Source organism: Lepidochelys kempii, chromosome 2, assembly GCF_965140285.1.
Source record: "Lepidochelys kempii isolate rLepKem1 chromosome 2, rLepKem1.hap1, whole genome shotgun sequence".
In the NCBI taxonomy this organism is placed as follows: domain Eukaryota; kingdom Metazoa; phylum Chordata; order Testudines; family Cheloniidae; genus Lepidochelys; species Lepidochelys kempii.
This window is the reverse complement of record NC_136381.1, coordinates 82904997-82919963: the sequence shown is the minus strand read 5'-3', so window position 1 is coordinate 82919963 and position 14967 is coordinate 82904997. Positions and strand designations below refer to the sequence as shown.

Here is a 14967-nt window from a genome sequence, read left to right as displayed (position 1 = left end):
CACAGTATGCAGCAGAACCAACAAGCTTCTGCTGCATGATGTGAAGCGAGATCCTGGGAGGCTGCACCCAATACACATAACAGAGCTATGCTCTGCGGGGATCATTGTGCCCCATTTCACACAGGGATTGGGGGATGGGCGGAGCTGGGGCTGAAACTACCAGCCATTTCACTCTGTGGAGGGGAGAGTGTGAAGCCCAGAAGGCTCAGCCATGAAGTGATCCACATGTGAGGATTCTTTGCCCCGGAGTCCATGCATAAAATCTAAGATTTACCCCTTAGGGGAACTTATATTGGCATAGCTACGTCTCTTAGGGGTGTATAAAAGAAAATGCTGACCGAGTGTAGACAGTGCTAGGTTGACAGAATAATTTTTGTCGACCTGCATCCCATATCTTGGAGAGGTGGATTACTTACGCTGATGGGAGAACCCCTCCCATCAGCATAGGTAGTGTCCATGCTAAAGCAGCACAGTGGCTGCAGCTGTAACACTGTAGTGTTTGTTTGTATAGACAAGCCTTCAGTGTACTTCTGTTCCCTTAAGTAGAAGAGTAAAGCAAAAATTGAAGTAGTTCTAAATCCTTTTTCATACAATAGGGGAAATTATTCCCCTTGGCCATAAACTGCTTTCAGACATCTTGTGTCTGTTCAAAAAAGAAATCTAGGACAGATGCCACACCCAGGTATACTTTACTAACTCAGTAACATGCCCTTGGTTATGCTTTTATTGCTTTGCTGGCAGTTGGCTACTATGCAAAATTCACAATTGCTCTTAGATTGTCCCCCCTGTTGGATGTTGATATAATGAATAATGTGCAGAGAACAAAAATAGGACCCACAGTACTGAGTTAAAATTAAAGTTTAAAAAATGGAACCCAGACTTGATTTAATATTCTCTTTTTGCAGGCTTGGAGGGGAAATGAACAGGAGGATTGGGTCCCTCGTACCTATCAGGATTTAGAAGGCCTGCCTTGTATTGTTATCCTGACTGGCAAGGACACCCTAGGAGAAACTTTCCCTAGGTACTGTTTGAACTGTTGTACAGTGCAAATGTCTGAAAAACAGTCACATGTTTGTAAGAACAAATGTAAAACTTTCAGCTTCTGACTGGAAATAACAATCTTGCTGTTAATGTTGCATGAAAGATGCTGTTTTAGAAGACTTTCTTTTTGGTAAAGTTTTTCCTTGGTGAAAAGAAAAAATGGCTTTGTGAAAGATAAAGTACTAGTGGGAGGTTCTACATTGTATAATGAACTGAATAGCTGTACTAAGTATCAAGGAACACAGCTCATGTGCTGAGTATTTTAAACTAATTATATTTCCAGTGATTAATGGAATTGCAAATAGACATTGTATAAGCTGTTTACAATTAATACTGAGAGTGACTCTTCGAAGGCCAGAAAATATAAAACATCATCTTTCTTGGGTTTGTTTCTCTAGGTCATTGAAATACTGCGACCTCCGACTTATTGACTCAAGCTATTTAACTCGCACTGCCTTAGAGCAAGAAGTAGGTCTGGCATGCTGCTATGTCTCAAAGGGGGCAATTCGAGGGTCTATTGTAGCTCTTGACCTGAGTGAGAAGGAGCACGAGAAGGCTAATATTAGTGAGAATGACTCTGATGAACTGTTGATAGACTTGGAGAGACCTCAGAGTAACAGCAGTGCGGTCACTGGAACCTCAGGTCAGTCATTGCTTTTAGAGTTGCTCTGGAGCATAATGCTTGACCTACATTTTGTAAGAATTTGAACACAAACATTGAAGCATCAAGTAAAATGTCAGCGATTAGCTATGTTTGATTTCAGATTAGAGAATAAAGACATGGTTTGCAACATCTTACATACCTGAGAATTTCAAGTCTCATGCCACATCACACTGAAAGGCCCCTCTCTGTTCTCCCAGGCTTTCCCTGACTAGGGTGAGGGGAAGGGACTAGGTTGGGAAGTTCAGTTAATGTAGCCTTGTGAGCCAGTTGTGATTATTTTAAGTATAATTTTACTTGTCACTACACCTTGAGCTTTGGGGGAATCTGAAGATCTTAAACATCCAAATAAATAAAATTACCAGTGTACAATATTAGGAATATCACAGTGTTCAATAACTCTGAGGAAGTAGCTGTGTGCTACAAAGGACGGACATTTGCTTGTTTAGAGCATCAGAACATTTAGAGCTGGCCCTGAATATAGGCATAAGGTACAGGGATCCTTCCCTCTTACAGTTTGGGTGATGGATATGTGATGCTGAGTATAAACCCTGCACTGACAGGCAAGGGGCTAGGCAGGCTCTGTGCTAAGGTAACCCCACCCCTCTGGCCCTACCAAATCATGCATGGTAGGGAACAAGGCTCTAAAAGGAGGAAGGTGCAGTCAGCAAGAGGGAAGCCCTGAGAAGGGAGTGGCTCCTGAAGCAGAAAAAGGAACTTCCATGCTAGAGATTCCTGAGCTCTGTGAGGAGTCCAATGAACCCAGAGGTAAGCCCGGTTAGGGAGAAACTGACCTGGCTACCTGCCCGTAAAGACTCCAGTAAAGCTCCAATAGCCGTTTTTGCTTTTCGTTGATCCCAGGAGGGACTTGTTCTGAGTCTGAACTTTTGCTTTTACCCACCCTTAACAAAGTAGGTAAGGGTGACGCCCACTCCAAGGACTAAGAGGCTCAGGCCTGAACTGGGCCAACCCTGTGGAGGTAACTGGGTGTGGCCAGAGGCCTCAACCCAGCTAGGGGAGGCACTCCAAAGAATCGTTTTACTGGGTGAAATTTAGAAACTTTTCCCAGGGCAAAATCTCAACCCTCCCTACCATGTGTCCTTCTACTGTCATCCCCTTCTCCCTCCCTCTCCCTATCAGTTTTCCTGCCTTTAGTCTGTTGAGTGGGGCCTTTGCCAACTATTGTCTTCCCCACATATGCTAACTTTAAGGCTGACTTACCTTTTCTAGTCCCAAAATGTGAACACGGCCCATAGGAGAGAATGTATTCTGGTGTTAAGAAGGCAGTGCTACTGATACCTTTGACTTGGTAGAAGGTTTTTTTCCCTTGGTTATGGTGAAGATATATAGGTCCAGATCCTTCAGCTGAGGCATAACCCTGTAATTCTATTGACTTCAGTAGAGTTACATGAACTTCAACCGGTAGAGGATTTCTAGGCACCGTAGCGTTTGCTGAACAGAAATATTTGCAATCTTAAAGTTGCATCAGACAGCATTCACACCTTAGTTTGTATTTGCTAAGCAGTCTCAATGGGTTGTTTGTTTGTTTGTTTATTTCCTGCTTTATTCCACCAGGTTCAATAGCTGAAAATGGCGTGAGCTCCTCCAGTGCTGTAGACAAATCTCAGAAGCAACCAGTGTCCCTTAACTTTCAGAATGTAGCAGTTAGTTCAGTCGATGAAGGTACTTATCCAAGATCCACTGCTGGAGAGACCTTAAAACAAGAGTGCGACTCTCTGGGTAACCAGATGGCAAGCAGCACCACTTCTAAATTATCATCTTCATCTGTAGCCCGGACATTCCGGTGGCCCAGCCAGTCTGTCAAGGAGTGCAAGACCCTGCATGCAGCATTGCCACGCATTGTCGTCGTGTCTAAAGCTGCCTATTGTCTCCTTGGCTCACAGAAAAGTGGGCACTTGCCTTCCTCGTCTTCTCTTCTGCCTCATGCTGATGTGTCTTGGTTGAGCTCTTTGAGACCTTTGCTTCCCAAAGACATGAACGGTGAGGAGCAGTCTCTGTACTACAGGCAATGGACCACAGCCAGGCAACACCATGTAGATTACAACAATCAGAGCGAAAGTGCAGGCTTAAGGAGTTTTCACCCGCGACGGCTGCTTCTGACAGGACCCCCACAGGTAAGAGAGCTGTCCCCATCTTAGCTAGTCATGTTAGTATAGAGTTTTAGGGAAGGTGAAGAGAGCCAAAGTTAGCTAGAAACCGAGGACATTGTTTTAGTCTTTAAAAGTCAAGACACAAGCAGCAGTGGTTCCCAAGACTGCTTTCCAGGGCATGCATTTGGAATTATCCTCTAAAAGATGCTTTCATATCTGCTCACAAGCCATGGCTGGCATAAAGGTACGTTAAAAGGATCAAATAGAGAAATGGTTAACTGCTATCCCATTGAAGTCAGCGGGATTGCGACAGTGTAAATGAGAGGAGAATTTGTCCCACTGTTGATGGTGTATTAATGCTATAGGTTGGCATGTATTCCTGTTTGGCAGTGTCTTATCAGAATTGGCCCAGGACTGGAATAGCAAAACAGGAGGAAAAAACCCAACACACATCTGTCTAAAATGTAACCCAGCTTTAATACTAAATTTTCTGAGGGTTGGTTTTGTTTTGTTTTGTATTTTTGCTTTAGGTGGGAAAAACTGGCTCTTATTTGCAGTTCCTTAGGATTCTCTTTCGCATGCTGATCAGATTACTGGAGGTAGATGTGTATGATGAAGAAGAGATTAATGCTAGTAAGTACTAAGTAGTATTTCTCAGTACCTCATGTGCATAAATTCTCTTTAATAAAATAGAATGGAGCTGCTATAAGGTGGGTGCATAACTGGTTGGAAAACCATTCCCAGAGAGTAGTTATCAGTGGTTCACAGTCAAGCTAGAAGGGCATATCAAGTGGGGTCTCTCAGGGATCAGTCAACAGTGTAACACTATTGCAAAAAACCCAAACATCATTCTGGGATGTGTTAGCACAGTGATCTCCAACCTTTTTACGCACTAGATAACTTTTTGAATTTAAGTGCAACCCAGGACCTACCCCACCCCTTCCCCGAGGCCCTGCCCAGCTTACTCCATCCCCCCTCCCTCCGTCACTCGCTCTCTCCACCCTCGTTCAGTTCTCTGTTCCCAGCCAGTGGGAACTGCAGGGGCAGTGCTTGCAGGCAGTGGCAGGGTGTGGAGATCCCTGCTGCCCCATCCAGGGGCCTTGGGTGTGCTAGCTGCTTCTGGGAGCGGTGTGGGGCTGGGGCAGGCAGGGAGCCTGCCTTAAACCCGCTGTGCTGCTGGACTTTTAGCGGCCGGAGATCACGATCTACCGGTTGATGACCACTGTGTTAGCAGAAGTGTTGTAAACAAGACAAAAGAAGTATTTCTTCTGCTCTACTTCATGCTGATTAAGCTTCAAATGGAGTATTGTGTCCAGTTCTGGGCACCACATTTTAGGAAAGATATGGATCAACTGGAAAAAGTTCAAAGAGGAGCAACAAAAATGATTAAAGGTCTAGAAAACATGGCCTATGAGGAAAGATTGAAAAAATTGTTTGTTTAGTTTGGAGAAGAGAAGACTGAGAGGGGACATAACAGTTTTCGTGTACATAAAAGGTTGTTAAAAGGAGGAGGGAGAAAAATTGTTCTTCTTAACCTCTGAGGATAGGACGGAAGCAATGGGCTTAAATTGTAGCAAGGGCGGTTTAGACTGGACATTAGGAAAAACTTCCTAACTGTCAGGATAGTTAAGCACTGGAATAAATTGCCTAGGGAAGTTGTGGAATCTCTGTCATTGGAGATTTTAAAGAGCAGGTTCGAGTAGACAAACACCTGTCACGGATGGTCTAGAGAATACTTAGTTCTGCCTTGATTGTAGGGGACTGGATCTCTAGAGATCCCTTCCAGTTCCACAGTTCTACAATTCTATGAAAAGAAAATTAGAGAGACATGGTGGGTGAGGTAATATCTTTTATTGGACCAGCTCCTGTTGGTGAGAGAGACAAGTTTTCAGGCTTACACAGAGCTCTTCTTTAGGTCAGCAGAAGATGGTTCAATAAAAGGTACTGCTTCACCTACCTTATCTCTCTAATATCCCAGGACCAATGTAATGGCTACGACAACACTGCATAAAATAAAACTACAGTTTCTTGGGAGCATAAAGGCATTTTGTACATTAAAACTGGCATTACCGTGTTACTGGTGTGTCATTTTAACTTGTATGTTAATATGTAGCTAGATTTCCGGCAGGTCTCTAAACATACTCTTCTCTTTTATTATGCTAGATATAATTTTAAATGGATCAGCTGAACACTTCTTTATGTAGAAAAGCTACATCTGGACAACATTGCAAAGGCAAAATAGATCAAAGTCATGAAGAGGCTGGATCTGTCTATTATGTCTATACCTACTGTTTTTTAAAGTATTTTTCTTTCTTTCCTTCATTCTCTGTCTTTGTTTTCTTTTAAGCAATCAAGCTCAATTAAATAATGCAGCTTTTTCCTCTGCAACTTTGCTATTGTTGATGGATTTTGTTATAAATTAGATACCAAATTCCTAGGAGAGGTTGCGTAACGTCATGAGTTTACAAGTTTTGTGTTGGGGGAAAAAATGGTAATTTCTGTTGACTATCAGGTGACACAAATCCATTAATAATTTTCATATTGTAGGAACTAGACTGCGGAAGTATGAACCTATTTAAAGAAACAAGTTCTATTTAGGATATTAATTTATGTAGTGAATAACAAACAAAGTTGTGGTTATGGGACATCCCCTTGGGTGTCTCCTGACGTGTAAGCCTTAACACCAATGTACCAGCACTCAAAAGTGTAGTTCTCTACTAACCACTCAACAGAGTAAGGTTTGATTCTGCTCAGAAACTGGTATAATTGAGTTTAAAAAAAATTGTAATGCCCAATGGTTTGGAGATTTTGGGGCATGGTTGTCCCCTGATTACATGAGAAGGAAAGATAGAAGCTGATGACTAAATCAAAGAGAGGCTGGAGAATTAACTATATCTCTTGGACAGAGACCACTCTTCATTTTTGTCATCCTTATTCAAAACCTAGATGCCGTAGGGATAGGTACTTTAGAAATTCTGGTGGGTGAAAGGAATGAAAGCCTTGACATTGAGATTCAGACCTGCTTAGTTTCCAAGGAATTTTCATTTTTTTGAAATGGCTTAGTCTGAGTTAATATTTTAGTTTTTGTTTGTATGTTTGACATAGAAACTTCTTCCATTTTTGAATCCCTGTTCAATTGCACAAACATACAGACATCAAAGAAACACATTTCACATGCTCTCTTCTATTGCTTACCCAAAATGTATTCCAGATTCTACAGAAAGTAGTGAGATCACCCAGTCTAGCAATGACCACTGGCCTGACGTTGAGATCTTCAGTAAAATAACTTTTGACCTGAGTGTTCATGATACCAAGTATGGTTCTATGAGTCCAGTGTACACAGAACAATTGTCAAGAGTAAAACAAGGTCAGTAAAGTTCGTTCCATTTTCCTGCTTAGAACAAGAGATTTTACATTGGCTTGACTGGGCATAATGCTCAGGAAAGGCCTAACCTACAAAACACTATAGATGTGCTCAGTTTTTCTCTAAAGTGATTACAGAATTACATTTTATCTGCATGTTTGTTGGCTGTTTTAAAATTCATGTCATTTATCTTCTTTGTACACAGAAGCAAGCAAAGAAACCAAAGTTGAGGAGCCCAGAAAAAGAGAGACAGTGTCCATGATGTTGACCAAATATTCAGCTTATAATACATTTCACCACTGTGAGCAGTGCCATCAGTACATGGATATTAATCCTGCAGCACAGGTTAGTGTCTCAGTGATGGGACTAGCTGCACCTTTAACCCCTCTGTGGTCTTTCAGAGTGCACTCCCACAGGTATTAAGCCTTGGGCCTTAACCTTTCCTGCAGTAGAATCATGTGATTCTCCTGCTTTCAGACCAGGCCCTAGGTTACAGCCCCCTGTGGATCAACTGAAGTTATTCAACAGATGTATCTGAGCTTGGCACTTACAGTTCTTCCCTGTGGGAGTCTGTGGTGAATAGAGTGACCAGACAGCCTTTTCAAAACAAAATATTGGTTAATCATAACAGTAGGAATAAACCATATGAGAAGAGAAGAAACATTATTGATACAACTAAAGGTCTACGTGCCTGTCTAATTTACCTAAGTCATGCCACCTGCTGTGTGCCTGCAGTCAAAGCAGCTGTATGCTCAGTCAGGTATTTGCTTATGCAAATAAAATTCATGCACCTAAATGCCAGTTTGTGCATGCCTGAATTGCACATATAGTTGTTGTGATAATTACACACACAAAACTAGGCACACAATAAAGAGAAGTCATTCAGCTGGCCTCACTTCAGCCCTGATTTGGCAAAGCACTTAAGTATGTGCTTAAAGTGTATGCACATGATTAAGCATTGGTTAAGTCCCATGGACTTCAGAGAGACTTAAGCCCATACTTAAAGTTCAATAAATGTTCAAGTGCTTTGCTGAATGAAACGTGAGAGAAAGTGAAACACTTATGGAGAATTTAAAATGAAGAATGAAAAGGATATTAACTCATGCGGATGATCATTTTATTGTAACAGTTCTGACTAACAGTTTAAGTAATGAGTTAAAGCCATCAATTGCTAAACAGGGAGGCATAATTTAAAATGGAAGAAGCTCACCAAGCCTTTTCTGCAGAAAGTGCTTTTAGGTTTACTCCTTTGCTTTTCAGACAACTTGTAGCAGACTGATGTAGTTCATTATTTTTAGTTGATTACAAGGTAGGAAGGGTTCCCTTGACTGCACCCTGACTAGCTTGGAATATGTGGATATATTGTATATAAATTATAATGTGTTCTGTTGGGGTGTTTACAATACTGACCTGTTGTGATTTTCTGAAGTTTCATCATATTGTGAAACTGGCAGTAATTTAAAGGTAATCTATTTTACATACCTGTGTAATGTGAATCCCAAAGATTTTCTGAAAGCTTGGCCTTTTACATATTTTGTGATAGAAACATGTTCTGTAGGGTATATGTTTATAAGAAGCATTTATAGGCCTGTGCCATTCACACTCTCTCTCTCTCTCTCTCTCATATATGTATGTGTGTATATGTTTTTGAATGTCCTGGGCAGACTTTGATAGGGTAGGTTGTTTCCTGACTCATTTTCCAGTGCTCTGTGTACATTTGTGAGCAATTTCTAACGCTGACTTCAGCAGGAGCACAATTGGGCCACAGGAAGGTGATTATATTATTAGACTGACAAGCTGCATACCTAATTAATTCTGCTGGATAAGGGGAAAATGTGACTATAACAAAGCCACCTTCAGTTTCCATCGGAAAATATATTTTCCATTTGTTTCCAGCTGCTTCCATCATTTCAAAATGCAGTTGAAATTGCTGTGCCACATGTTTGTGTTGGTGTGTGGCCTCTTTATCTGATTAGTGCGTTGACCATTTTCTCCTGTTGTTCTCTTCAATACAGATGACTGACTCCACCCTGCATGCATTTACGTTCTCCTCCTCAATGTTAGGAGAAGAGGTTCAGCTTCATTTTATAATCCCCAAGTCCAAGGAGAACCACTTTGTCTTCAGCAAGCAGGGAAAGCACCTGGAAAGCATGCGTCTCCCTCTTGTGTCGGACAAGGTGGGTGTATGCCTCTTACATCCTCCTTCTGGCTGCCTACCATGAATCTAGTTGGCTTGTCTGAAAAAAATTCCTATTTGTCTGATGTCTTCTCGTGACCTTTGTGTTGGACTCTCCTGAGACTGTGAGCTGCTTGGGGCAAGGACCATCCCATCTTGACTATCTAGAAAGCAACTAGCATGTCATAGGTGTAAATAATAATAAAAATAAATGTTACTTGAGCTATTCTGTTTCTTCTGATGGAAAGAGTCAATCAGGACCGAACGGTCTTTCTAGAGTTTAACCATTTCCTGTTTGATCTTTCAGCAGAATTTGAATGCAGTAAAGAGTCCTATCTTCACTCCTTCAAGTGGCCGCCATGAGCATGGCCTCTTGAACCTTTATCATGCTATGGAAGGCATCAGTCACCTTCACCTCCTAGTGGTCAAGGAGTATGAAATGCCACTGTACCGTAAATACTGGCCCAACCACATCATGCTGGTCCTGCCAGGCATGTTCAACAATGCTGGAGTTGGTAAGAGGCACTAACGATGTGTTACGTTGAAAGCAGGATTTCTCTAACTCAGAGCTCAACACCTGCAGGGTAGGTGCAACAACTAGGCGAACTAGGTGGTCGCCTAGGGCGCCAAGTGGTTGGGGGCGGCCAAAAGTGTGCTCTGGAGAGGCAGTGGAGTGGAGGTGAGCTGGGGTAGGGGGGGCATGGGGAGGGCTGCCTGGAGCAAGTAACGGGGGGGGGGGGGGCGGCAGCGCTGTGCAAGGGAACCACTTCCCGCCCCAGCTCACCTCTGCTCCGCCTCCTCCCCTGAGCACGCTGCCCCGCTCTGCTTCTCTCCCTCCCAGGCTTGTGGCGCCAAACAGCTGATTGGTGCCGCAAGCCTGGGAGGCGGGAGAAATGGAGTGGCGGCAGCCTGCTTGGGGAGGAGTCAGAGCAGAGGTGAGCTGGGGTGGGGAGCTGCCGCATGGCTCCCCGGGCCCAGGAGAGGGAGGGGGCGGTGGGGAGTTGCCACACGGCTCTCTGGGCCGAGGGAGAGGAGAGGGGAGGGGCGGCGGCAGGGAGCTGCCGCGGGGGGGGCGCCTCGGGGAGCCGCTACAGGGCTTGGGGCAGGGGGCGCGGGCGCAAGGTGGAAGTTTCGCCTAGGGCGCGAAACATCGTTGCACTGGCCCTGAACACCTGCCTCTCCTGGTCATGATCGCATAAAACGTGATAACTACAGTAGTCACGTACATATGATTGTTTAGAAAGGGATATTAGTGCAGTATTTAATATCTTTTAACTCCCTTTAATGTGATAATTGTTTTATCCTTTTTGAACACAGTTAATCTAGCTATCTGCTTCTGCTCTTCATTTCTTCTCTCCCCAGTCACACCCTTCTCTGTTCTCCTCTCTCTGTTTGCTCCTGGCACTTGCTTCTGTGCTCCCTGGGCCCTTTCTCAACCTATGTCTTTATATTTTTTCCTGTGGCCTGTTTTTTTTCGTTGCCCCTGCACATTTCCCTGCTGTTCCGTCATATTCCCTCCATACTCCACAGAACCCTCTGTCCGGTTGCCTTCTTACATGGTCATTCTTAACCTGCCAGCAGCTCCTGTTCCACCAGTGATTCAGTTTCCTATTAATCAATAGCTTTTGAAATCACAGTTAGAGAACTGCTGATTTGTAGGCAAATTGCATTCATCTTTTCAGCACTGCAGCCTGAATGCCTAGTCCAGTCACTTTACAAGTGATGTCGCTATTTAACAAGATGAAACTGCAGCTGTAGGTTCAGGAGGGTCAATTATAGTTGAACTTTGGGTCCAATCCTATTCGAGGTTAAACTCTTCCCACAAGGGATTGAGTTCCCTCAACTCACACAAGGTGAAGTCCATGGGGGTGTGTATAAGAGGCTGGGGGAGGCTACCCAAAAAGAGGCTGGCCATGCAGGTGGGCAAATGCCATGGATGCGATGTGGGTCACCTCCCTGTGGAGACTCGCTGGCCCCCTGCCTTTGGAGCACTAGAAGTGAAGCTCCCTAGAAGTAGAGGCCCACCGGTGCCCGGACTGTGACTCCGCCCCTGTTCTGCCTCGTGCCCTGAGGCGCACCATGGAGAGGAGCGGGCAGGCCTCGGGGGAAGAGGCACAGAGGAGCAGGTGCTGGGGGCACAGAGCAGTGAGCAATGGGTGGGGGGAGCTTGGAGGAAGAAGCAGAGAGGAGCGAGCAGTGGGCAGGGGGCATTGGGGAGGGGGTGAAGCAGGGGGTGGGAAGAGGTAGCGCAAGGGCGGGGCATCAGGGGAAGAGGTAGAGTGGGGGCAGGGCCACGGTCCGGTCTCCAGTGGCCCCCCAATTCTAGGGAGCTTCCAGCGCTCATGCGTAAGCCTTCCCAAACGGAAGACTCATGCGCCGCCTATGGTCAAGCCACTATCCTCTCTTGGTTCTAAGTACTCTTAAAATGCCCCATTTTTCTTGATGTCCACATGTGTAATAAAAATAGAAAAATCAACAACACTAAATCATCCTCTCTGGTTTTCCAGTGTGTTCTACCTTCCCTATATCTGTCTTTTACATAGTCCCTATCCCAAAGAGCATATAATCTTTCTTTCTGTAGATTATGCAGTGCCAAACTGATAAATAATATTTGAAGATGCCACTTACCCCTCCTAGGTGGGCCTGGATTGGTAAATTCATTTGAAAATGTACACATGCTAAGATGTGTTTCTGACCTTGTAACTTTCAAGGTGCTGTGCTGTATAATATTGGTGGCTTTCTTTTTTAATATTATATCTTTTTTTGCATGAAAACAGTAGCTGCAGTAAAGTTCTCATTAGTGTCCTACAGAAGTTGTTCTGTGCCATGTATTCTCCCAGGTGCTGCCAGATTCCTTATTAAGGAACTTTCCTACCACAATCTAGAACTAGAGAGAAACCGCTTGGAAGAACTAGGAGTCAAACGTCAGTGTGTCTGGCCGTTCATTGTTGTCATGGATGACTCTTGTGTCTTATGGAACATTCACAGTGTCCAAGAACAGTCCAGGTAAATTAACTTTTCACGAACAATGGAACAGTCAGATGGGTCCCAGCCAAAGCCACAGCCCACCCCAAACTTTTGCAGTATTCCAATCTGAATGCACACTTTGTAGCTTGCACCCATCTCTAGCAATTGGTGATAAATAAAAGAAATGGCTGCTTAAAATAGTCAAAGCAGAATTTAAAAATTATACTCTGCTTATCACTTAGGATATGTCTACACTGCCATCAGAGATGTGACTGCAGCATATGTAGACATGCCCGAATTAGTTGTGGTCTAGCTAGCTCAGATAATAGCAGTGAAGTGCTGTACAAACCCACCCAGGACTGCTGGGCAGGTACTCAAGCAGCTAATCCAGGTGCCGCAGCGATTGTTATTTGAGCTAAGCAGGTTAAAGTTAGCTCAGGAATGTCTACAGATGCTGCAGGCACACCTCCGATTGCAGTGTAGACATAAGTAATGATTCAAAGCTGTTACTGTTGTGTGCATGACATTTCAGATAGCTTCACAATTAACAGTTGCATGTCATTTTGCAGACATTTTATCTCCAATTATTTCATCTCAATTAGTGTTTTCTGTCCATTAGCTAGTGTTGTGATTGACTCGATCACTTTCTCTGCTCTCTTGTAAAACGGATCAGTTTTTGACATAGAGTTTACCTAAGCCTTTCTATCACTTGACTTGCCAGTGGGAAAGAACATTTTGGTTGTTTGTTTTTTATCGGCTTGACTATTCTGGGGGTTTTTTGTTTCTCAATTAAAATTCTTTATTTGGGAGTCTTAATTTTCTAGAAGGCATTATGCCATGCCACTCGATTCTTTTTACCTTCTCCCACACTGCACTTTATTTAGGAAATGCCTTTCCTGAATTGATTCATAAAGCTACTTCCTTCTGCCTCTCCATATATCTCACCAGTAATACCCACCACTCTTGGAAAGTCTGTATGCTTACAATGACTGGATTGAGGGGTAGAGGTGAGGGTGGCACTTACATTAGCTATTTATAATAATGTAAATGTTCCTTCTATGTGTGTGCATGAATATACAATTATGTATTTGTACAGCACCTAGCAAAAAAGGATCCTTATCTAAACATTGCACAATAATATAGTAGCAGAGATCTAAAACACATATGTGATACATGATTACATTTCATAGCCAGTCCATGGAGCCAGGGAGTACCAGTAAGAATGTGTCTTTGAAGAGTGTTCTACAGCACATTGAAGCCACACCAAAAATTGTTCATTATGCAATACTGGGTATTCAGAAATGGAACAGCAAGTTGAATTCCAGGGGATCAAAACCTCCATTCTCCAGGTGCCATGTGCATGACTTCATACTGCTCAACGTAGACCTGACTCAGAACGTGCAATATGATCTAAACAGGTATGCAAAAGTGATTTAACAAATACAGTAAAAAATCTCCCTGCCAGCTAATAGTCATGTTTCATAGCCATAGTAAAAACAGAGAGTGGTACTTTCATGGCTGTGAGGTCATGGCCACAAAATACTACTTTAAAAAAAACACAGAATGATGTGCTCAGCATTGTAATAAGACTGCAGTATCCAAACAAACTAAAGTCAACTGTATGATTGGTTGAGTTACTTCTGATGTCACATTCGTGTTGCATCAAAATGAGCTGTTCAAAGTGAGGGTTAGCCCCCCTTCTCTCTATGACATAGGAACTGCATACAAAAAAGAAGCATGCATAGGGAACAAATGGATGTTTTGTATATGATTTTAACAAAAACCAGTCGTATGTGATTTCAAGAAATAAAACCACAAAAATCTAAAAATACAGATTATGAGTAACAGTGTTATGTTGCCATCACAAAACATCCATGCACAAACCTACTACTACATTGTGAAAGAGTGGTCACCCAGAAAGAGAGTCTGTATTAAAAGGCTAAAAGAAACATATCAAGCAGTTCTGATAACATCATGGTAACCCACAGCTGCAAAGCTACTGCACTGTAATGGGTGTGCATATTGGGTGTGGTATTGCAGGAGTTCTTTTATCTCCCAGTTCTCTGTTTGTTATCAGCACCTATTCATTGACTGTGGGGTTAGGAATAAGGGAAGTGTTGGTCACTATGGCATTAGGAAACTTCACAGTCTTTCACTGGATCACATAATTCCATTGTATAATTTCAGTATGGGACATTTCCTCTAGCATTATACCTGTAGGGGTGATTTAACTTTCTAATTCCAATCTCTTCATGGAGTGCTGAGTGAAAAAATGTCCTGCAATGAAACATACCTAACAAATTACAGCACGACAGTTTGTGTATAACACGACAGGCCCCTGTATTTCATAGCTGTGTGCTGCTTGCTGTAACAGCAAGGGAACATACTGTATATTTTAAAAGCCAAATAAATCTTAGGCACAGGGTTACTTGGACAAAAATCAGGAAAGGGACTCTTCCTGTTAAGATTGGTTATTTCTTTGCCAATCAGTTAGCAACCAAGATTTTCCAGTATTATGAAGCATGGCTAGTGTAGCTCTCAGATCACTGGGAAATCCTGATTGGCCAGTGAGGTTTGTTTTCATACAGGTTTGATGTTCCATTCTAGCACTTGTTAAAGAAAAACTGTACCCCAAAACTGGAATGAT

The 14967-nt window shown here is 43.1% G+C and overlaps 1 protein-coding gene across 4 annotated transcripts in view; it reads left to right on the top strand.

Annotated features, from left to right (window-relative positions):
* Nucleotides 1–14967, top strand: part of GREB1L (GREB1 like retinoic acid receptor coactivator) — a 221783-nt gene that overhangs the window by 187525 nt on the left and 19291 nt on the right. For all 4 annotated transcript variants that reach the window (XM_073331425.2, XM_073331423.2, XM_073331426.2 and 1 more), the window contains 10 exons: nt 906–1021; nt 1440–1684; nt 3278–3837; nt 4344–4446; nt 7025–7180; nt 7383–7522; nt 9193–9354; nt 9661–9868; nt 12194–12359; nt 13511–13738. In XM_073331425.2, coding sequence (XP_073187526.2) covers nt 906–1021; nt 1440–1684; nt 3278–3837; nt 4344–4446; nt 7025–7180; nt 7383–7522; nt 9193–9354; nt 9661–9868; nt 12194–12359; nt 13511–13738 — 2084 coding nt within the window. The remainder of the gene's footprint in view (nt 1–905; nt 1022–1439; nt 1685–3277; nt 3838–4343; nt 4447–7024; nt 7181–7382; nt 7523–9192; nt 9355–9660; nt 9869–12193; nt 12360–13510; nt 13739–14967) is intronic.